Source organism: Lissotriton vulgaris, chromosome 7 (assembly GCF_964263255.1).
Source record: "Lissotriton vulgaris chromosome 7, aLisVul1.2, whole genome shotgun sequence".
Classification (NCBI taxonomy): domain Eukaryota; kingdom Metazoa; phylum Chordata; class Amphibia; order Caudata; family Salamandridae; genus Lissotriton; species Lissotriton vulgaris.
Window position 1 is genome coordinate 1,230,917,847 of NC_141695.1, and position 24,220 is coordinate 1,230,942,066.

A 24,220-nucleotide genomic window follows, 5' to 3' on the forward strand; every position below is an offset into this window, starting at 1 on the left:
GGTGTTTAAAATTGGGAGGAAAAATGGGATACTATTGGATCTATATTGTGGTGAACCATAAGACGGGGCTGAAAGATGTATTATAAAAGATTACAACAGGCAGAAGGGGGGAGTGGATAGATTCATGAAATATTTCGGAGTTCTATGTAGCATAAAGTACCCCCACCATGAATAGAATGAATTTACATACCAAGCCCCCTTAGGTTCTTTTTGATACATGTTCTCTGACATTCTGCAAAGAGACATCTTGGAATGACTCTGATTTTATGACAGTTTAGCTTTCTAAGCATTGAGGGAATGAAGCTCCATGGAAAGCAACTTCATGTAATTATTATAGATGAAAGTATATCTATTGGAAGGTGAAATAATTGATCAATCTCAGTGATAATCGTGTGCTTCAGACATAGGGGGCTAGCTTCATGAAATTCAATAAATAAGACAGGGGTTGGAAGATGGTGGAGAGTGGGGACATATTCGCATGATTTTTCTCTATAGAACAGAATGAAGATGCATCTATATTTCTCTTTTGTTCATTTATTATTTCAGAACGGACTGCCCGCGGTCAAATCTCTCCTGGCTGTTGTATCCAAGTACGTCCTTTGCCCTGTACTGGTAAGTCCTCCAAACCACTGTGTACCACTGTCAAACTATAAAGAAAGAAATGTGTTAATATTGTTTGACTTCCTCATAGAGCACTCCTATTAATTTAAGTGTATCATGTTGAGAAATCAAATTGTCAGTAGTCTTTGGCCGATTGGCTATCCAATAAGACACTCTTCCATCTGTCACAAAGATTATTCCTGGCCATTGAGACTTTTGTTCAAACATTAGAGCTGCCTATAACTTCACGTTAATTCACCACATTGCAGTGATATTGAGCGTCTTGCAATGACTATAGTGAAAGATATTTCGATCTAGAGTAACATTTAACAATCTGGAATGAATTAGCATGCCGAGTTTAATGGCGGCCACTATTACTTCCGAATTCATTCTTAATCATTTCTACCCACTTCAAAATGATGGCAGGTTCAGTAAATGCAGCAGGTTTAAGCCTCTGTTTTATTCACAGATCTCTATAGGGGAGCACATTAAAGCTGTGAACAATGGTATAAGAAAGAGGGGCGTCTTCAGCTGAAATTTATTTTAAAGATATGAATTTAGACTCTCATAAGTGTACATTCGCTGTAAACACCTGAGGCAAAATCCCATACAAGAACCTACATTCATTTTTGTGGTTCAACCTGGTTAGCCAGGGCTAGGAGCCATAACAATTTGCAAAAAAAGAATCTCATGGCAATGTCTATGTGCCATACTGAGGTCTTTATTGAAACATTCAGATTTTGGGGGAAAAATATCGCCAGCATTCTGGCACTCGTTGGCGCTTAAGTAAGGGCCCACAACTGGTTCTCCCTTCTTTCAGTATAGGGGTGTATATCCACCAACCCGAATCTAATATTGGTTTCTCTCACCTATACTGTAGGGGACTATGGAGTTGTCTCACTTCCACCTCTGTGGTTATCCAAGTACTAAGATACAAATGTCTGCTACGTGGCAAGCAAACTTGCTGATTCATGGGAGGTTGGTGGATGCCATCGAATTAGGTATTAGCTGTCCAGACAAAGACCAGATGATGATTAACCTGCATTATGAGAGCTGCCTGTTTGTCTTGATGATGAGATGGTAGTTCAGTTCAAAATAACATTGCCTTTCCAGATCTGCAAATGTATCAGTGCAGGGGCTATCTGTAAATTATGCATTTCTGAAAAGAGTTACACTGTGAGATCAAGTATTAATTAAGCAATTTAGCAATTGAAATGTGTGTAGCTAGCAGGTAGTTTATTACAATTATAACAAGCATTAGTAAATGCATTAGTTTTCAACTCTCTTATTAACAAACAGCTGGTTATGTGTGTACCTCTTAGGGAAGCTGTGGGAGTAGTCACCTGGGAGGTAGTTGACAAGGAGCAGTTTTATACCTATTCGAAACGGTTAGTGCAAGCATTAAAGCTGCTTTAGCAATAATACGGAACATTAAAGAGAGAAGCTTTAGTGGATACAATGATTCGTCACCCCGGGTGCATGTCTGAGCCTCCGGTGCTGCCAGGAGTGGATGCACTGATTTTTACCACATACCCAGATCCTTCCCCATATCAGGTCTCGAGGTCTAACAATAAGCACTGATAAACAATTCACAAGTACATCTATGTATGTCTCCAGCTCTCCGCAAGAGAGGATTCCATGAGCACGGAGAGGAGAGGGGAGCAACCAGACAATAAAGTCTCCGGAAATGGAAGAGGGTAAATGAGGGGAAAGCTTCTGGGAGTGTAAAGGAAGGTGGATGGAAAGGACGTAATAGAGGTAGGAAATCATGCAAAATAAGGCATTTGATGTGAGTTTAGCTTGATGTATGGATCAGAAAAGGAGGTTGGAAAAGTAAGGACAATGGGAAGTAAGGAAGGTGCCAGGTAGTAAAAGACTAAGACAGGTGTAGGAAAACCGACGGCCCCGACAATGGCTGCAGAGGGATGGGAGGCTATACAGATGGGCAAAAATAGATGGGTTTGAAAGAAAGGTGGTGATAAATGTAGAAATGAGTAGCGGAAAGGTGCAGGGACTATACTTGTGATGGGAGTTAAGCTTTGCACTCACCTTGGTTCCCAAAGATGGCCATAAGCCGGTGAATGAATAGCTGTCCCAAGCCTCCTTTCTTCGCCACCATCACACTGCTGATAGCTCCTTGATATCAAATTTGGAGCTCCACTCCAAGGAATACAGTGTAAAGGAGTGACCCTGCCATGCTTGGAAAAGTGTGGCAGGCCTCGCCCACTTATAGGGAGACAGATAGAGGTGGAAGTGCGGGGATAAAAGAAGGATAAAAAGCTGTCTGATAGAAGAAGGATAATAAAACCCTTCCCCATACCTCTTTTTTTTGCCACCTTCACACAGCTGTTAGCTCCCTGATATAATATTTAGAGCTTCACTCCAAGACACACGGGGGGCTGATTTATGAGCCCTTGCGTCACTTTTGCACTTTTTGTAGCACCAACAGCATTAAAAATGTGCCTTGTTGCACCATATTTACAAAGTGACGCATCTAGGTAGATGCGTCACTTTGTAAACCCCTCCACCACATTATATCTACACCAGGTATAATGTATGCAGGTGGGGGCGTTCCAACACAAGAAAGGGTCGTAGAAGTGACGCAGTGAAATCTATAAGATTTCACTGCGCCACTTCTAGGACGCAAATGCGTCAATATCTTACGCCTGCCTCATGGCTGGCGTAAGACTGATGCAGGCACATTTAACATGGGACTTGCTCATTTGTAATGACTTATTGCTGGAGTTGCGTCACTTTTATGACACACTCCAGCAATGCGTAATTTTTGCGCCTACAGATACGTCAGAAATACAGACGTATCTGTAACTCCTTGCGACATGATGCGTCATACTGTAAATATGACGCATCATTGGTGTCGCAAGGGGGTCCCAATGAAAAGAGACGCATCGCTGTTTTCTCGCGGCGATGCGTCACTTTTCATAAATGAGGCCCACGGTTTAAACGAGCAACACCACTGTGCTTGGAAAAGTGTGGGAGGCCATGCCCACTTAACGGAGCCGGCTAAAGGAAGCGTGGGGACGTTGAAGGATAAAAATGTGTTTAATGTGTGAAGTGTCGGTAAAAACAACAAAGGTGCTCAAACTTCGAAGTCTGTCAGTGCGTCATCCATCATGCACAAAAAACAACACCATGCACACCAACTCTTAACTATCATGAAAACCAGCTACAATATATTAGCTGTGAATCAAAAACACAAGACATGTGTTGTAAATGAAGTTAGTAGACAGATGTAAGGCTTAATACTTGTTTATTAAGCACCATAGAGAATAGCTGGTGTTCCCATCAGAAAGCAGGAGCTAACTGACAGGACAGAACATAGGAGAAGATGACATCAGGGAAAATGGAATGCAGGACTTAAAGGGATACAGAGAAACATAAGTGCCGAGAATACAACATATCCTCTTCCCTTCATACGGAGAAACATGGAAAAAAAAACGAAAGTAAGTTTAAAAAAAAAAACATGATAAGACCATGCTCTTCGTTACAGAGAGAGACCTTACTTGCAAACAAAGTCACGTAAATGACCTGGGGGTCTTCTCACTCTCTGGATTCTACTAGCACAAAACTCATTGATACCACTGGCGCTAGGCTCACTGGTTCTCACCGGTTCTCGCTCGGCTTTCTTATACAGTGCCACACGCCTCAAGTTCCAACTCTCACCGTTAAATAAAGTGACAAATCTTTTGTGTACAGACTTGACCTTAAATGGACCCCTGAACTTCGTCAGTCCGACACCCACTCGACCAGGTTTGACTTTAACCCAATCATTCACAGCAAATTTACACGCGCCATCTGATTCACATACAGTGTCAGGCTCACCAGGACCAGCAGGAGGGTCAGCGTTCAGAAATTCTTTCATCCACCCAGCCACTAGTTTAGTACCCGCTGAACGTCCCCTCATGACAGAAAACGGGACCAAACCGGTCACACCATTTTCAGTAGTCCTGTAGGCCCAAACTAGGTCATTAACCAAACTCTTCACATCCATTCGGGAAGAAATCGCCATTTGAATGGCACCTTTAACCATTCGGTTGGCCCTCTCCACTATGCCATTTCCCTGGGGGTTGTAAAGTGAGGTCCTTGAGTGAATAATACCGCATTACAGAGAAACATAAGTGCCGAGAATACAACAACATGCTGGTGACAAAGTAAATTATGAGAAATTTCTGTGTGAACATATGTTTGCTGCAGCTCCGTTTGGTCGTGGTAATGTAGGTACAGTAGTACGTTTTTGTTTAAAGAAATAACTGTTTAAGAAACATTTCTCTCAGCTTCAGACATAAGTGCACATTTTTGCAACGTCTGTTTTAAAGATTTAGTTACGGAGAAACGAATACACTCATACAAGATATTTTGTATGAAACAATAATGTTATGAATCCCCAGTTATAAAAGTTTTCCTCCTGCTGAATTATTAGCCTCTTTTCTGGATATACCATGGCTAGCAAAGCTTGAAATGAGACAAGCTCGGATGGTGAACCCGCCAGAGCAGGCTTCCCCGGTGCAGACTACGTATGGCTGGAACCTTTGCAAGTAGCCACTGGCGATCAATCACATATGGCTGCAGGTTTCGAGTTCAAAGTACGCAACATAATTCCAAGCAGGCAGTCAGAACAGCTCAGTTTCATTAGTTATGTTTTACCTAGAAGCTTCCTGACAGGAGTTCATTGACACATCTCCCTGGAAGCCGGTCAAACCCGTTGGCAGTTTTGCCATGATGACATATTGCTCAATGGAAAGAGAGGGTGTCATAAAGCCATTACCTCAGCGTGCTCCATGGAGAGAGGGAGTGCCCAAAATGGAAAAATATGTGTGTCTGCCATGCCCAGTATAAAGAGCGCGAAATCTACATGGTGGGTACTGCAGTAGCGGGGACTGCAGCCACTGTGCCAGCTGAAAGCAGAATGCTGCTAAAAATACCACAATTTGTCACCTGCAAATTGGTACGTTTTAGTTTCAGTCCTTTCGCCATTACCCATTTTCTGATCTAGACAATAATATTCATCCCACACTGTGAAAAGCCTTCATTAGCTGGAATACTTCATTACACAAAGCAGTCTCCAACCACTCTGGAAACATTTCTAAAGTGCACGCAGTTAATCGAGAAGAGCCGACCACAAGCATGTGTTCCCACTAATGATTTATAAAAGCAGCTACAGGATGAAAAACTGCTACAAAAATATTAATAGCAATACACAATCAATCAATCAACACGTTTTTTACTTTTTTTTTACAAGCTGTAAATATTTCCTTACTTTCCTACATGCAGCCATAAAATATGCCTATTTAGTGCTGAAGGTGTTCCAGGGCACATTTTGAAGTGTGCATGTAAAGCATTGGCGGAGACTACAGGTCTGCAATCCGCTTATGGAATTCCGAAGGCCAGACATAAAAAACAAGCGAGGGCAGCCATTGCAAAAATGGTGTTTACAGATGGAGGGGCTGTGTGTGGTGACGGTCTAGCGTCACGTAGGCAGGAAACGGAAGGGCGGGACCGGAATCGGAAGGCGGCCATTTTTAGGTAGTTGGCGCCGACCGCGGGAAGAGTCAGAAGCTCTTCCCGGCGCTCCGGTGATTAAAGAAAAGTTAACTTTCAAAGGCTTCGTTGTGGTCATTTCGGGGGCTTCCACAATGGCGACGAGGATTGGGATGTAGACCCCGCCCCCAGCCACCGAAGAAAAAGAAAAAAAAGTAAAATTTACACAGACAGAAACACACCGGAGCGTGGCAGAGGACACTAGGCAGTCTTCACCAGAAGCCCAGCCAGCAACAAGAGACCAGCGGACACACGCAGAGGCAGAGGTACGCCACAGGGAAACAGCGCATAATGATACACGGCGTGAAAAAGGGGCTGCACACCATTATTAAGAGGACGCATCCTCGAGGGGGCCCCACAGCATTGCAGCGAACCTCACCTCCGGCCAGTGGCCTAGCTCAGCACGCTGGCGGCGCGGCAACCACACGGGGAAGGGTCAACAGAAAGAGACACAGACCATAAGAGCGGTCAGCAAACGTCGACACCTGGCGGAAGCAAGACAAAGAGCAGTGCCACAGACAGTGAGCACAGTGACGAGGACGCTGACACGCATCAGCCACCAGGTAGCCCACCTGGCAAGCGCATACCAGAGCAAGCAGATACCAGGGGTGGCAACAAGATGGCTACTCAGTCCACCTCCCTCACCCAAATGGTGCCTTTCATGTCGAAGAGTGGTGAGCCAGAAATGCAGTGGGAGGACTGGAAACGGTACTTCCTCAACTATTTGGAAGCCGTGGAGGAAGAAGGAGGGGCACCATTTTCGAGTCCTAGGAGGAAGAAGATATTGTTACACAACTTGGGTCCAGAAGGGATCAGGGTATACGACACCATAGTCAAGGGCACGAGAAACGCAGCAGACACAAATGTGTTCGGTCACGCCATTGTAGACCTAGACGCGCACTACAGGCCAGTAGTTTGTGTGGCAATAGACAGACACAACTTCTTCCAGAGGAAACAAAAAGGGGGAGAGTCGGTGGATGAATATGTGGTGGCACTACAAAAGTTAGCCTTGACATGCAAATTCGGAACGCTACATGATGACCTTATAAGAGACCAGATCATTATGCACACGTCCAGCACTCACATTCAGGAAAAATTATGGGTCAATGGTGATTCCCCTCTAAAGGAAGTATGGGCCATGGTGAAAAAGGCGGAAATGTTTAAGAGATGCGCGCAAGCAGCCCGGAAGGAGACAGGAGGAACGCAAACCATATGTAAGATAATTACACCCGGAAGGAACGAGAGATCAAGGCCAAGAGACCAACAAAAGGGACAAGATGGAAAACGGACACCCCAAACCAGCCACGCTTACCAGAGGACAAGCAGGGGCAGACGACCGAGGTGCTATAGATGTGGAAGCATGTCGCATTTAGGAAACGACAAAGCGTGCCCCGCATTCAGGGCTAAATGCTCATTCTGCAGCGTGTTTGGGCACTATGAGAAGGTGTGCCGCCGAAAACCCAGAGGAGCCAGGATAAAATATGTGGACCAGGAACAACAAGGTGAAGTAGAGAGCCAGGAAGAAGAAGAGGACCTGGAAGAAATCCTCTACATCGACGTGCAAGTACTAGAAATGGATGGTGAAGAGACGGACAAACCTAAGCTGACGATGAGCATTGGAGGGGTGTCGATGGAAATGATCGCAGATAGCAGAGCACCCATTTCCATAATACAGAGGAAGGTTTGGGAAGAGAAGTTTGGGGCCCAAAGAGAAGAAGGATTGCAACCAATGGACTTGAGGCCAGTAACGTACACTGGGCAAAGGATCCCAATGTTAGGGTATTGCCCCTTGTTGTTTGAATTCAGAGGACGCCGGGCAAATTGCAAATTATATATTGCCGAGAAGGGGCCATCAGTGCTCAGCTAGAAGGACCAAGGAGCACTGGGCATACTGTTGAATCCAGGCGGAGTAGAAAATATCTTACTAATGGACAGGGAAGGAGAAGGAGAAGGCAAAGGAGGGTCCTGGCATAAGGCAGATCCCAAAGTCTTCAATGGTCAAATAGGTGAATTGATCAAGTACAGACACCTCATAAAGCTGAAGGAAGGAGCGGTCCCTGTTGTCCACAAAGTGAGGAACATCCTGTTCCGGTGCAGAGAGGCAGTACAAGCAGAACTTGACAGACTGGAAAAAGAAGGGGTCATAAGAGCCATCGAGAGTGCGGAATGGCTTTCGCCTCTGGTTGTAGCGCAGAAGCCTAATGGGAAGGTGAGGCTATGTGTGGACCTCAGAGAACTCAACAAAAATATCATGGTCGACAAGTTTCCCCTACCCCGCATCAGCGAGATGTTGGCTAAGACCAAAGGCAAACGGTGGTTCTCCACAATAGACTTGTCATCCGCCTATCACCAAGTCAAGTTGCAACCTTCATGCAGTCACCTCACGTCGTTCATCACTCCCTTTGGCTGTTACGAGTTTGTAAGGATGCCTTTTGGCCTGGCCTCAGCGGCGGCAGTATTCCAAAAACTTATGCACAGGCTATTCCGGAAAGAAAAAGGAGTCCAGTTCTTCCAGGATGACATTCTGGTCATGGGAGACACTAAATTGGAACACGATGAGAAGCTGCACATGGTACTACGCACACTGCAAGAAAATGGATTGACGGCGGAGTGGTCAAAATGCAAGTTCGGGTGCAATCCGTCACGTATCTGGGACACGAAGTGAGCGGAAAGGGGATTGAACCAAAACGTTCCAATATGCAAGCCATCCTGAGAGCACCAGCACCGAGCAAGAAGGAAGACGTCCGGTCATTCCTGGGAATGCCTGAATTCTACAGCAAATTCATTCTCCACTTTGCCACGAAAACTCATCGCTTAAGACAACTGTTGAAGGAAAGGAATGGATTTCAGTGGAACCAGGAGGAACAGACCGAATTCGAGACTCTGAAACAAGAGATGAGCGACGCAATTCCCCTCAAGGGATTTGACCCGGATGCGGAATCGATACTGACAACAGACGCGAGTGACCGAGGCCTGGGAGCGGTGCTAATGCAGCGGTCGGAAATTGGGGAGATATCCACAGTTTGTTTTGCCTCAAGGTCTCTGGCGCCTAACGAAGAGAAGTTTAGCGTCATTGAGAAAGAGATGCTGGCTGTCGTATGGGCGATGGAGAGGTTTAGGCAGTATCTGTGGGGTGCGAAATTCCTGGTGAAAACAGATCACAAACCTTTGGTCAAGGTACTGACGTCCAGTGGGCATGCGCACGCCACCCCGAGGATCGAAAAAATGACACTGCGTCTGCTAGACTTTGTGTATGAAGTGAAACATATACCAGGACCACGGAACAAAGTAGCCGATTTTTCAAGTCGTGCGGCAGCCATGGAGGATGCAAATGAACAAGAGCGCCCAAAGTGGGAAGGATACATAGTGGCCACCATTCAGGACATGGAAAGGGTGATCAGCGCATAAGACTGGGAAGAGGCCTACAAGGCAGATGAAGACATGGAAGGGATCAAGGGATATGTAACCCACGGATGGCCGGAAAAAAGGCACCTAAAGTAAGCACTAAGAAGGTTCTGGGAAGTAAGAGATGAACTGTCTCTGGCAGAAAACCCAGTGTTTCTTCTAAGGGGCGACAAAGTAGTCCCACCGCATGGCATAATTGAACATTTGATGGTGCTTCTACATAAAGGGCACCAGGGAACCACCAAAACTAAGGCCCTGGCCAGACAAGCATACTGGTGGCCAGCCATGGATGCCCAAGTGGAAAGACATGTGAGAGATTGCGAGTCGTGTGCCAAGGCCGACAAATCCCAGAGCATGATGAGACCAGCTTTAGGAAAGTTCCCAGTGCCGGAAGGACCATGGGAAATGGTGTCTGTCGATATCATGGGACCTGTCCTCAACAAGGAAGGAGTACAGAAGCACGCCATCGTCATGGTTGACAGGTACTCTAAATGGCCTGAGGTGGTTGTAAAGGAGAAGGTGGACACAGAAGTGGTGGTAGACTTTCTACGCAATGTTTTCATCAGGGAAGGAATCCCTAAAGTAATCACTTGCGACAACGGACCGCAGTTTGTGTCGGCGCAGTGGGAAGAGTTCACATCCAGGAATGGCATTGTGGTAAATCACACCCCCATCTATCATCCAGCGGGCAACGGCCAAGTTGAACGCTTCAATCGAGTGATAATGGGCACCATCCAAGCGGCCATTGATGAGGGACTGGACTGGGAGAGAGAATTAATGAAGATGTTATGGGCGTACCGCATAACCCCGGGCAGCACGGGGTACAGTCCCGTCAAAGTATTGAGAGGAAGGGATGCCTTCACGAAGGACATTATGGTGTGAAGAAAAATGGTGGTGCAAAGTAAGTGGTCACCTGCGGTGGTTAGAAAGAACCTAGAGAGAGCGCAGGAAGTGTACACTGAGCATTTCAACAAGAGACATAATGTGCAAGGAGTGGAGTTGGAGAAAGGCGACTGGGTCAGAGTGAAATCAGCCATCTTAAAAAGAAAAGGGAAGAGCAAGTTTTCACCGCCCCTACGAGTAATAGAGCCGTATGCCCGGTCGGCCTTACTCAGTGACGGCAAGGTGTGCAGCAATGCAGAAAGATTTTGAAGTGGGGAGCAGAGATGGAGGAAGACATTGAGAATGTAGAAGAAGGAGAAGGAGAAAGTAACGGAAGGAACAAGGGAAATGTAGAAGAAGGTGTGGAGCAAGTAGGAGAAAGCAGTACGGAAGGGAATGGAGAAGACGGAGCAGAAGAAGGAACGGAAGGCGGGAGCAAGGAAAGATCGGACAAGGAGGCAAAGAAGAGAAGTACAGAGGAAGTTAGTGGAAGGAGTGACAGAGAGATGCAGAGTGGTAAAGTGGGAGATGGAGCTAAGAAGACGAGAGCAGGAAGGGAAGTAAAGGTTCCAAATAAGTTCAAGGACTTTGAGATGGACTACAAGTAAGGACTAGATTTCATGTTATGTCATTGCATTAAAGGGGGGAGATATGTGGTGACGGTCTAGCGTCACGTAGGCAGGAAACAGAAGGGCGGGACCGGAAGTGGAAGGCGGCCATTTTAGGTAGTTGGCGCCGACCGCGGAAAGAGTCAGAAGCTGTTCTCGGCGCTCCGGTGATTAAGGAAAAGTTAACTTGCAAAGGCTTCGTTGTGGTCATTTCGGGGGCTTCCACACTGTGGTGTGAGCTGGAGAAAATTATAGGCAACCAAAATGAACAGCGCTGGTGTAGAGCATGGCTAGGATTAAAAAGAAATGACAGCGCTTTAAAAATAAAAACAAGCACAGCGCACGTACTGTGCAGGCAAAGCACTGGTAGAGACTACACGTCTGCAACCTGCTGTGGGAAATTCGAGCACCGGAAATAAAAAACAAGCGAGGGTGGCCTTTGCAGGAATGGCATTTACAGGGGAGGGGCTGTGACATGCGCTGGGGAAACCAAAGGCAAACAAAAAGTACAGCGCTGGTTAAGAGTGAGGCTATGGTTAAAAAGAAATGCCAGCACTTTAAAAATAAAAACAAACATAGAGCAAGTGATCTGCAGGCATTACCTTAAAAAATCGTTTCACAAAATTGGATGGAAACAGTACTTTGGCCCCGGGAAACTGATAAGAGAAGCACACGAGGAACAATACGAGGAAACAACAGGAAATAGTATGCTACAGCCGATAGTAACAGAGGAAAAGAAAGCGGTAAGCATAGAAGGTAATAAAAAGCAAGGAAAGCAAGTGGGAGGGAGTTAAGCCCCTCTTAAAATTTACATTAAAGTACAAAAGATTTCACAAAAGCACAGCGCAAGTGGTGTGCAGGGGAAACATAATGAGTGTGTTAAAGCATGAATGGCTGGAACTAAAATGTAACTTTCAGGTCCCAAATTCTAAATTCAGTAGTCTAGATCTGTAAGTAAACCTATCTGCTACTGAGATCTGCATGCGACAATGGGTCGCAATGTTTAAATTCTAGGTAGATAGCTCAGGAGCTAATGTAGGAGATTATGGTTTCTTTCTGAAACTTGCAGGCCAATGGCATTAATCCAAGTCAGATAACTGAGCAAGTGTATGTGTCAGCTGCCGAAATTTCTTTGTAACTTGCAGGGCACAAGCTCTAATGCTAATTCTAAGGTTGGGCTGGTTATGATACCTGCTGCATAGAGCTATTGTTAACGTAAAGATCAAAACCCTGATGGCAGCAAGTTAGCTGGGTTAATAAATTGTGACAAACATATTCGTGCACAGCATGTTAGCGCATGTCAGATTCAATGAGGCAGATGGAAATATTAATGTATCTTTTACAGGGACCTATCTTACTCTGCAGATCACATGTTCCATTTCCGGTGGGGCTGACTTATATTCTTCCAAGGGCCAGGAAAAAGTACATTTGAATTAGGTAACAGGGTCAAATGTCAGATGAGATTTTGCTGCCTTTCATCATTCCAATGATAGTGAAGGTGTGCCTTTAAATTAACAGTGGTTACCACAGCATGTGGATACGCAAGATTTGGATTCATTAAAGTAATTTTTCTAAATGGAAAGCTAGCAAGGTTAGTAAAAGACTGTATTAATCATATCACTCAGGCTAATCATCAAATTCAGAAGCATGCACGAATGCTTTTGGGAGTTTTCTCTGTAAATACTCACCAACTTCCATAGCCTCCCATAAAAAAACAAAACATTAGGACATTGCTCATATTTGCTGGTGTAGCCTCAAAAACATGAACATTCAGTGGTATTTAAGAGGAATTTTCTGAATACTCTGCCCCAAGATCAATGAATGTTCTTTATATTCACCCTGAAAACCTGGCCTACTCCCAATTCATCACTATAAAATAAAGTGGCTAGATTTTCAAGCACGACTGAGGAAACGGTGAGCAGCGTCATTTCAGTCATGTAAAGTGCTTATTTTAAGCCGGTGAATGCCTTTTTCCTCATCAGACTTTGATCCAGACAAAAAGTGAGAAGAGTAAACACAGAAGGATAAAAGAAGGATGGATAGAAAGACATAAAACCAGTGACTAAGAAAGTGAGGAAGAAAAAGAACCTGCACGAAAGGGGCAGGGAATGCTTGGTGGTGTAAGAAGGAAGCTTGAGGTGCAGTCAAAACTGCACAGCCTTGGTATTCGCACCCTAACCTTCGATAACAGCAGCAATGGCATCTGAGCAAAACTTGCAGCCCCTGCCCTTAGTTTTCTTCAAACTAACCACTGGTCCTGTAACACAAAATTCCTGGTTTTTAATTATAGCAGGTCTGCTACATAGCACCATCTCCCCATGCGGTACACAAACTAAGCTTTCCTCACTCGGTGACTCAATAAACCTGTGAATGATTAGCAAACTGGAGTTTAGTTTGGCAGCTACTTTGAAACTGTGACTGGTGACTCCCAGGACCACACTTAGAGGCACCCTCATCTACAGACCACCAGGAACCCGCACACAATTTAATGAAGACATCATTGACTTCATCAGCCCACATGCCCTCGCCTCCGAGAACTACATTTTACTGGGAGACCTCAACTTCCACCTGGAAAAGAATAACGATAACAACACCACCACCCTTCTGGACAACCTCGCAAATCTTGGACTCAAACAACTTGTTGACAACCCCACCCACCTTGCCGGACACACGCTCGACCCTATCTTCACCTCCAGCAAACACATCTCCTTCGATCACACCACGGCTCTCCATTGGACGGACCACAGCTGCGTTCATTTCAGCTACAAAAAGATCACGACCCACATCCCACCACAACCTATTCCTCAAAGAAACTGGAACAAAATCACCACCGACCAACTCTTCACATCGCTTAACCAAAACCCCCCCACCATATCATCGGACCCAAACCAAGCTGCCACCAAACTCACACAATGGATCACCCACAGCGCTGACAAATTAGCACCCTTGAAAAACCACCAGATCAAACAAGGTAGCAAAAAGGCCCCTTGGTTCAACGATGACCTTAAGAAATCCAAGAAGCTATGTCGCACCCTCGAGAAAACCTGGAGAAAAACCCCAACCCCTAACAACCTGACAACCTTCAAGGACGCCACCCGCAAACACCACCAACTGATCCGATCCACCAAGAAATCTGCATTCAAGGATCGACTCGACAACAACACCCACAACAGCAAAGAATTATTTGATATCGTCAGAGAATTTACCAACCCCACCGCCGGCACCAACGATATCACTCCCTCCCAAGACCTCTGCGACTCCCTATCCTCCTTCTTCCACAACAAAATCGCCGACATTCATAACAGCTTTGGAAACCTGTCCGAAGAACAACCCACTCAACCCACCTCCGATCCTAAACAGCACTCTCACAACCTTTACGCCTGGAACCCAATCACAATTAAAGGCACCATCCGCCTGATGAACTCCATCCACTCAGGATCGCCAACCGACCCATGTCCCCACCACATTTTCAACAAAGCAGACTCCATCATCGCACCCCATCTTTGCGATGTCATCAACTGCTCCTTCAACTCCGCTACCTTCCCAGAAAGCTGGAAACATGCCGAACTCAGCGCCCTTCTGAAAAAACCCACAGCGGACCCCTCTGAACTTAAAAACTACCACCCCATCTCACTCCTCCCCTTCCCGGCCAAAGTCATCGAGAAAGCCGTCAATAGCCAGCTCGCCGCCTTCCTTGAATCCAATAATTCACTTGACCCCTCACAGTCCGGCTTCCGAGCCAAACACAGCACCGAAACCGCCCTCATCGCTGCCACAGACGACATCCGAAAACTACTGGACAACGGAGAAACAGTTGCCCTCATCCTACTTGACCTCTCCGCCGCCTTCGACACAGTCTGTCATAACACCCTCATTCAACGCCTCAGCAACATCGGAATACAAGGAAAAGCGTTGGACTGGATCATCTTGTTCCTCGCCGGTAGAACCCAAAGAGTCCGCCTCCCCCCATTCAAATCAGAGGCAACCGAAGTCATCTGCGGCGTAACACAAGGATCATCACTCAGTCCCACCCTCTTCAATGTATACATGAGTCCTCTTGTATCCATCGCGTGACAAGACAACCTCAACATCATCTCCTACGCAGACGACACCCAGCTGATCCTCTCCCTCACCAAAGATCCTAACACCGCCAAAACCAATCTACACGAAGGTATGAAAGAAGTAGCCGAATGGATGAGGAACAGCCATCTAAAACTTAACTCGGACAAAACGGAAGTCCTCATATTAGGATCATCCCCCTCCACCTGGGATGACTCATGGTGGCCACCGGCCCTGGGTACAGCACCCATACCTACAGATCATGCACGTAACCTGGGCTTCATCCTAGACTCCTCCCTCTCGATGGCCAGACAAGTCAACGCCGTCTCATCTTCATGCTTCAACATCCTTCGCATGCTCAAAAAAATCTTCCGCTGGATCCCCACCGAAATAAGAAAGACAGTCACCCACGCATTAGTCACTAGCAGACTAGATTATGGAAACACCCTCTACGCCGGAACCACAGCCAAACTACAGAAAAAACTCCAACGCATCCAAAACGCCTCAGCCAGACTCTTACTGGACATCCCCCGTCAAGCTCACATTTCCGGTCATCTGAGGGATCTCCACTGGCTTCCCGTCAACAAAAGAATAACATTCCGTCTCCTCACCCACACACACAAGGCCCTCTACGTCCTAGGACCCGAATGCCTCAACAAACGACTATCCTTCTACACACCCACCCGCCAACTATGTTCATCCAATCAAGCCCTCGCCACAATCCCGCGCATCAATAGCTCCACCATGGGAGGAAGATCTTTCTCCTATTTAGCGGCCAAAAACTGTAATTCTCTCCCCGCTCACCTCCGCCTCACACAGAACCACCTCTCCTTCAGAAAGCAGCTGAAAACCTGGCTATTCGATAAATGATGCACCCACTCTCACTCAAGCGCCTTGAAACCCTCTGGGTGAGTAGTGTGCTATAAAAATTACTGAACTTGAACTTGAACTTTATCTACATACATTTTAGAACTCATCCAAAACATATGTAATATAAGTGGAGAACACAAGGTTGCCATTAACGCCCAAACGTCAAGGCCCCAGCATCTAAATAAATACTACCATGTTTTTGTTGTTTAAACAAAGATAGTAAAGCACTCAATGGGAGTTTATACAAAGTCAGTCCATAAAGTAAGGATTCTTATAGAATTTCAAATCTGTAATTTATTGCAGACAGAAGCCAGGTAACTGTGATCATCGGTATAAACTTGTTGAAAACAGGAGAAAACAATCAACACATGTTTTGTCACAAAGTGACTTCTTCAAGGCTGTAAATGAGTATAAACATCTGATCACCTAAGTGTATTTTTACATACATTTTTCAAGAATACAAGTTTCATCTGTACTTGCATGCCCTAGAAAGGAAGGGGCTCCTGCACCCGTGCTCCCAAAAGATTCTGTAAGAATTTTAAAGCATGTGATGAGTAACGTTAAATCCCAAAGTGTGTAAAGTAAGTAGAAGTGAGGAGTTTTCTATAGATAACAATGAATAAAGATGAGGCGTCTTTGAAGTGATCATCTAAGTTGTGGAAAATGTGAAATCCAAGGTTTGAGACTTCTAGTCCGACAAAGTAACCACCTACACCAACATCCACCCAGTGCATGCATAAGAGTAAAACATGCCTAGATAGACTCAGATGAAAGAAGTGCTGACCTAGGCAAGTATAAATATCCTGGTAAGCAATTTGCAAGTTACAAGATTTGGAGAGCCAATATCTGGTTAACACAGAGAACCCAAAGTGTAATAAGCATGGTTACTTCACAGCAAGAAAAATTAGTCAAAAGTTAACATATTAAGTCGGCTACATTGCCAAACCTTACAAGAATCGTGCAAGGAAAAGATCCTAGCCATCAGATACCAATGGATCAATTCCTGCATCCAATGTTGTGAAGAAAACCTCTGTTGTAAACGTAGTCTTCTACTAATCAAGAGCCTTAAGTAACCTATTGATGGAGGTAAGAGAAACATAAGACTAATGTCCCTCTACAGAGTGTGGTAAGCTAGGTTGGGGAGGTAATTCTTCATATATCACAGTACTGGCCTGTGGTCCAAAGACGCAAATGTAGGTCTCCATCAAAACGTGTCAGGGGAAGTACAGTGAAAACAACTGGGATTCCAAAAACCATGATTATGTAAAAAGACAAAAGGGGGGTGGGAGAGAAAATAATGTAAGTACAAGAGCATGTACGTGGTGTCACCACATTATTAGTCTGACAAATCTCACCTGTGGACCATGAATGTCTGTAGATGGTCCAGAATTCATATGTGACTCAATATGTGACAGCAGTGGATAAAAGACAAGTACTTGATAATAAATTGGGTGGCACCCACAATAATAATCCTGACAGCAGGTATAGAGAATATAATGTATATTAAAATCTGGATCACAAAATGGTGTAGGTCTTACCTATCTAACCAAAAGGAGTATGAGCATGTCAAACCCTGAGTAGCAGTTAACAAGATCAGGCAGAGTCTTTGATAAGCTTTTGCCTGTGAGATAAAAACATGTAATTATCTCCTCAAAATGTGTACAGTAAGGTGAATTTCACTATTGTACAAATGGTGTTATAAGTAGCAATAAAGTGCCAGAGTCTCAAAATTATGTGTGGCAAGTGCCCACTCGAGTCGAATAGAGATACTCCTGCACCAGTCTCCATGAGCAATAAGCAATCCTTTACCCTTCTAGGTTGGCTGTCAAAGCTTGTAATAAAACAGAGTACTGTAAATAAATGTGGCAAAATGTCAAAACAAATACACCCTTAAGAGAAAAACAATGTAGAACCCCTTTGTGTGCTAAATACGTTTTGCAAGGTGGTGGGAATTAAAATCCTTAAAGTCAAAGGTGAGCGCCTTGTCCATAAAATGGCTTGTGCATGAACCAACAAGTACAGTACATACATTTAAACCATCTATAAGCAATGTAAGGCCACTTGATATGTATAATTATAATAAGCCCTATGAGAGACTGTCATGGCACGACAAATAGAGGGCATTACTTGCAAGAGCATAATGAAATTGCCGTGGCGAGTTACCTTTCAACGTGAAATGTCCACGTGCAGTCTTGTCATCCCAGAAGAATGGAGCTGACGCTAACGTGATGCCGATGTACTTAAGTGATCAGTAAATAGAAAGAAAAAAGAGACATCCCTCCCTAATGAATTACATAATCATAAGATTTGCTAACGTGGCCAGGTGAAAATTGCATGCAGACTACAATGCTTGAGTCTGTGCAGCATTTGAAAAAAGTGTTGAGAGTCAAGGAAAGAAATAAAATTGAAAAAAAAAAGAATAATGAATGAGAACAAAATGAATCCCCAGGCCAAGTAAGACCACAAGATAACATCTACAGTGTAATGTAAATTTGTAAGATAATGGTATATTGAAATCATAGGAGTATTCACCGGGGTCACATTCACAATGAATGGGCAAGGAAAAAGGTAAAAAAAGGAGAAAAATATAGTATTCAGCAAAATACTGTGAAGCCCGATAAAGTAAGAGGTATAGGATCCGAGTAATAGGCAGAAAGCCCTTGATTCAGCCATATTGGAGTGGTTCACAGAGTGAGCAATTCATGCTAGTTATAATGTACAACAGATGTGAGAGATAGACAATATGAGTAAATGTGGAAAAATAGAGCCAGCCACTCCTTGTGGCCACAGACAGTAAAGTATAGAAAAGGCTATCCAACGTTAGTATTCATATTCAACACTGTGTTTTTGCTAAGCTGTTAACAGTTAAATTCTGAAAGGGCATAACATTGTATGGGTGAGCAATATGAATAAATATGAAATATTAAAATCGGTCATAGACAGTAAATTCTCCAAAATGAATATTTATATTCAAAACAATATTTTTACTGAGCTCTTTTAACAATATGGTGGTTCATGGTTAGTCATGTATTGTACCCCTAACAGTTAAATTCTGAAAGCACACAATATTATTTAAAAAGAGTATACCCTGTGCAAAGCCATAATGCTAGCCATAATAAATTATCCAGAAGAGTAAGGTGTTCAAGATTACAACATATAACAATTTGGGTTGCCTTACCATTGTGTATCAAATAAATACCTGGCAATAAGACCATTGAGTTGTTGACATGAGAATCCTCACATATCTGCTCATAGGATCTCTAACCCTGTGTAATTTTCTATTGATAGCTAAGAAATATTGTTAATGTAATCCATGAGAAATACATGCAGTTCCCTATCGCTATTAAGGCCCCTATCAACAGCCGTAAGTTTGGTGATTCATTTGGTTTCTGCACTCATTAGGGTCATGTTCCTATCACCACCTCCAGGGTCACACTCAACATGCACTATACAATGAAATTTAATCCAAATCAGCTCAGATCCTGAATGTGTCATGTTGTACTGTGTGGCAAAAGGGTAACTTGTATTGTTATTTTTTATGCTTCTTATATGCTCTTGTAGCAATTCATTCAAGTGTCAGTAAGTGCTACCCTCATATATATTTTGGCATTGACAAACAATACAGTATATTAATTTTTGTTATAGCAGTTTATCAACTGCTGAATATGGAGTTTAATTGCTGCATTATATTGAAAACATGTCTGTTTTTCCGCTGCATATTGACAGACGTTGCATCTCATACATTTACTGAAACCCTTTGTTTTGGCTAAGAACTACAAACCAATCCCTTTGTGGGTGCTAGGGATGATGTAACATAGGCACCAGATTTTTCTCAGTGTGGTACCCCTTTTATTTGTAACCATAGGTTTGGGAGATATGTATTTACTTGGGGTAGAATCCGACTTAAATATATGCCAGTTCTTGTGAAGAAGTTTTTTACACATCATGACTTTGTGTACAGTATTTAGTTATCAGGTCCAATATCAGGTCAGTATTGTAGACTTTAGATTTGAATTTTAGAAGGGAATTGCATTCTGCTTTCACAATTCTCTTTCTTGCTTTGGCTAAAGTGCTGTCAGAATAACCTCTCTGGATGAAACGGTGCTCAAGCTGATAGAAATGCACGCAGTGGGTTTCCTAATAGGTTTAGAAGCTATTTTGGTAACATCAAGAAATTCTATTTGGCTGTGATTAACCTGTGTAAAGGTCAGGTTGTAAGGGTCTTGTTAAGATGTTGAAAAAGTGAGTTAGCTGAGTCAAACTGCCTGTCCAGAGGACAAAAATATTGTCTTAATATCTTCTCCAACATACTATGTGTTCTACAATCTCCGGTGGGGGATGTGACCACAAATTACTTTTTTAAAATTGCCCATGTAAAGGTTGGCATATAAAGGACCAACTTTGGAACCCATGGCAACTCCTTGGGCCTGTCAAAACCAATTGCGGCTTTAAAAAAATACTTTATTCTCAAGCAAAAGTCTGGTTAGATCTAGAATCATCTCAGTATGTTCATATAGTGAGGTATCTCTAACCAAAAGAGTAGAGGCAAGATCTTGTATGTCCTTTCCCAAGGGAATACACGTATATGGGGAATTGAAATCCAACATTACAAATTTTAATTTATCCACCCATTCTATGTCCTATAGTTTGCTAAGAAGGTCCTTTGTATCTTGTATAAAGGATGGCAAACTGTACAATTATGGCTGCGAAAGAAAATCTATATACTCAGAAATCAACATGGGTCTGCCTGGTGCCCTGCTTTATGAATCTTTGGCAGTATATAAATAAATGGCGTCTGTGGAGATGGATTACACATTAATTTGAATTCTATGGCACTGATAAGACAAAGATCTTGCAATGGGCCAACCTGAATTCAATCTTTTTAGGTATGTTTTTCAGTGGATTGTTAGTCAATCTAATGTAGGCTAAACCATCTTATAGTCGTCTATCAATCTCGTTCATGTATTCACTGTCCTTCATAACCACTATGTTCTCCCCTTTGTCTGCTTCCTTTATGATAATACTCAGATTGTTTTTTTATATATGTGTTTCCCTTATGACATTTGTCCTCCAGTATGTATAGTTCACTGGTGATTCCCTTGTAAAATATGTCTATTAGGATGTCAGATGGTATGTTAGGAATAAAAGTAGACTTGGGTTTTAACTAAGTGTCTAGATTGAGATTGGAGGAGTTGTCTAAATCAGTAAGTAGATTAAGCATAGAGGGTGGTGGTCGGCCTGTGTCATCTAGCAATAATAGTATGGGCCTATGACATTCCAGTGTGTGTGCAATTGAAAGTAAGACATAAGTTGGCTGCTCATCAAAAAGCTTCTTTAATTTAAGGTATGTAGTAAAATTAAACAAGTCAACATGCATCTGTGCAAAGTCTGGCATGGATGTTGGACTGAAGTTTAAACCATAACACAGAGTTCTGTTGATTGGACAAAGTATATCTTGACAGATTGACAATTGACACATTATCTGTTAAAGTTTGGACAACATTTGTTTCTAGAACAGAGTTAGGTATCATTGACAGTCCTTCTGATTGCAGGATACAGACCTGGAGGTTACCCCTTCCAGAGCATATGCTGTGTAGTAGACCTGGCATCATTGGCATGGGTTTCCCCTGTATTTTTGCCTTTGCCTCCTGTGTTTTTGCTGTGTGTTGGACTTCATTTTGCTGGTCTAGATGCTTTGGGCACTTTGCTACTGCTGTTCAGTGCCAAAGTGTAAGTGCTCCATTTGTAAATCGTTGTTATGGGATGGTGTTTCCATGATTGGCTGATTTGATTTACAAGTCAGTCCCTAGTACAGTGCACCGTGTGTGCCCAGGGCCTCTAAATCAAATGGTGCTAATTGGCTTGGAGCTCTCCACCCACATGAGCAGCCTGTAAATGTAACTCAGGCTTGCTGTTGCAGCGCTTGTGTGGAGTCTAGTACTGCCATGTCAACTTGGCAAGTTCATCCACTTGCCAGGCCCTAACCATCCTTTTTCTTAATTGACAGTCACCCCTACGGTAGACCCAAGGTACCCCTGTGGTCAGGGTGCAGTGTATGCGAAAGGTAGTACATGCCCTGATGTGTGTCATGCCCTGATAGTGAATTACTGCCAATTTTGTTTTTCACTATTGCAAGGCTATCCGTTTCATAGGATAGAATGGGGAGTTTGCTTATACAATTTTAAACTACCCCTCGGAACAAGATAGGGAAATAATTGTTGATATGCCTGAACTCCGAGTGTTAAAATGCATCTTTTAGTGAGGGTGATTTTTACATTCTGTGTTTGAAAATACCACTTTTAGAAAGTAGGTATTTTCTTGCTTAGCCATCCAGTGTGCAACTGTTAGGTTTGTGTATTGCATGTCTTGCTTTGGAATGACAGGGGCTGAGGAGGAGTAGTTGCTCCAGAGAGTCTGGATGAGTCAGGGCTGGGCTGAATAGACCAGGGCTGCATTTAGAGTACTAGGAGGAGATTTCCTTTCACCTGAATGTGCCTGTTCTGCATTCCACAATGCTGTCTCCACCTCCTGCAAGGACGCTGCACCAGAGAGGACAGAACTGGCTTTGACTGGGCACAGGGCTTCCCTGCCACCAGCGAACAAAGGATTTTACTGTACAAGTATTGGGGCCCAAACCCCAGAACTTTAGATCACTTCTGTGAATCAAGAGGGATCTATGCCAAGGAGTAGAGCCGGAGAAGCTGAGGAGGAATACTGCCCCTGTACAGTTTGCTGTCTGGGGTTGGCCTGCAGTGGCTACTTGCTGCCAAGAAAAGGAGAAAGGACTTTGCTGGTTGCTGTCGTCCCTGCTTGAGGAAGATCTCCAAGGGCTTGAATTGAGCTTGAATCCTGTTCTGAAGTTATGTTATGTTATAACAAATTTGTAAAGCGCACGTAGACCAAGGTTTCATGGCGCTATTCTGGACTGGTTGCATACTGAGGCAGGGCTTACTCATGTGCTTGTTTAAATAGCCAAGTTTTAAGAAGTTTCCTGAACCGCAGTAGTTCTGTGCAGGATCGAATCTCCAAGGGAAGCGAGTTCCACAGCTGTGGGGCCAGATATGCAAACCGGCATCCACCATGTCGTTTCCGCTTGAATTTCAGAGTGACTAGCAACTGTAGATGTTTGGAGCAAAGATCCCGAGTAGGGGTTTACCTAGTTAGCAAATTATTGATAAATATGGGACTATGACAATTTAGGGCTTTAAAAATTAAGCAAACTGTCTTAAATGCAGATCGTTGAGGCAGTGGTAGCCAGTGAATTTTGTTTATAAGAGGTCTGGCAGAGTGCCACCTGGGCTGCTGATGGATCAATCTAGTAGCCTGGTTCTGCACCAGCTGAAGCCGCTTAGTCAGACAGGATGGGAGCCCTAGGTAAATTGAGTTAGCATAGTCTAAATGAGACAATACCAGCCCTATCACCACCTGTATCAATACTGCGTGAGTAAGCAGGTGATGGATCTTATAAATCTTTCGTAATTGAAAGAAACATGTTGAAACCACTGTCCCTATTTGGGTTTTCAGGGATAAATCTTTGTCTATGGTTACCCCCAGACTTTTCACAGAGGTAGATGGCTTAGGGGAAAGCCCACGCTCTGCTTGCCAGTAGTGAGGGCCCCAGAAGACATGGCTGCCCCCTATCAGTAGCACCTCATTCTTCCTAGGATTAAGCTTCAGATGATGGTTGTCCATCCAGTAGTGGATGTGTAACATGGTTTCCTGAAAATTGGTGATAGAATTAGGAGAATTGTCTATAGTAAATGAGAGTTGTAAGTCATCCGCGTAGTTGAATGTAGTCACATTCCTATTTTTTAAGGACTTGATCAGAGGGAGGAGGCACAGATTGAATAGATGAGGGGACAGGGAGGAACCCTGAGGGACCCTACAAGTGATGTTCAGCCTAAGCGCTGTGAAATTAGCCAGGCGTACTGCTTGTGTGCGGCCCTCCAGAAAGGACATAATCCACTCTAGGCATGGCCCTGGATCCCAGTCCGTCTGACACGGTCCACCAATATCTTATGGTCCACCGTGTCAAATGCGGCTGACAAATCCAGGAGTACCAAGGCCTAAGGGGTTCCGGAGTCTGCCTTCCTGTGTAGATCGTCCAATACTGCCAGTATGACTGACTCCGTGGAGTGGCCAGGGCGCAAACCCGCTTGTTGGGGGTCCAGATATCCAGACTGTTCCATGAAGTCTGACATACACTTAGGCACATGTGCGTGCAGTATTTTGGCCAAGTA

The 24,220-nt window shown here is 44.1% G+C and overlaps 1 protein-coding gene across 1 annotated transcript in view; it reads left to right on the forward strand.

Annotated features, from left to right (window-relative positions):
• The window catches only part of LOC147703290 (uncharacterized), a 177,933-nt gene that overhangs the window by 93,275 nt on the left and 60,438 nt on the right, over positions 1 to 24,220 (forward strand). The window contains exon 7 of the mRNA XM_086929486.1: positions 547 to 612. Within this exon, the coding sequence (XP_086785612.1) occupies positions 547 to 612 (66 nt within the window). The remainder of the gene's footprint in view (positions 1 to 546; positions 613 to 24,220) is intronic.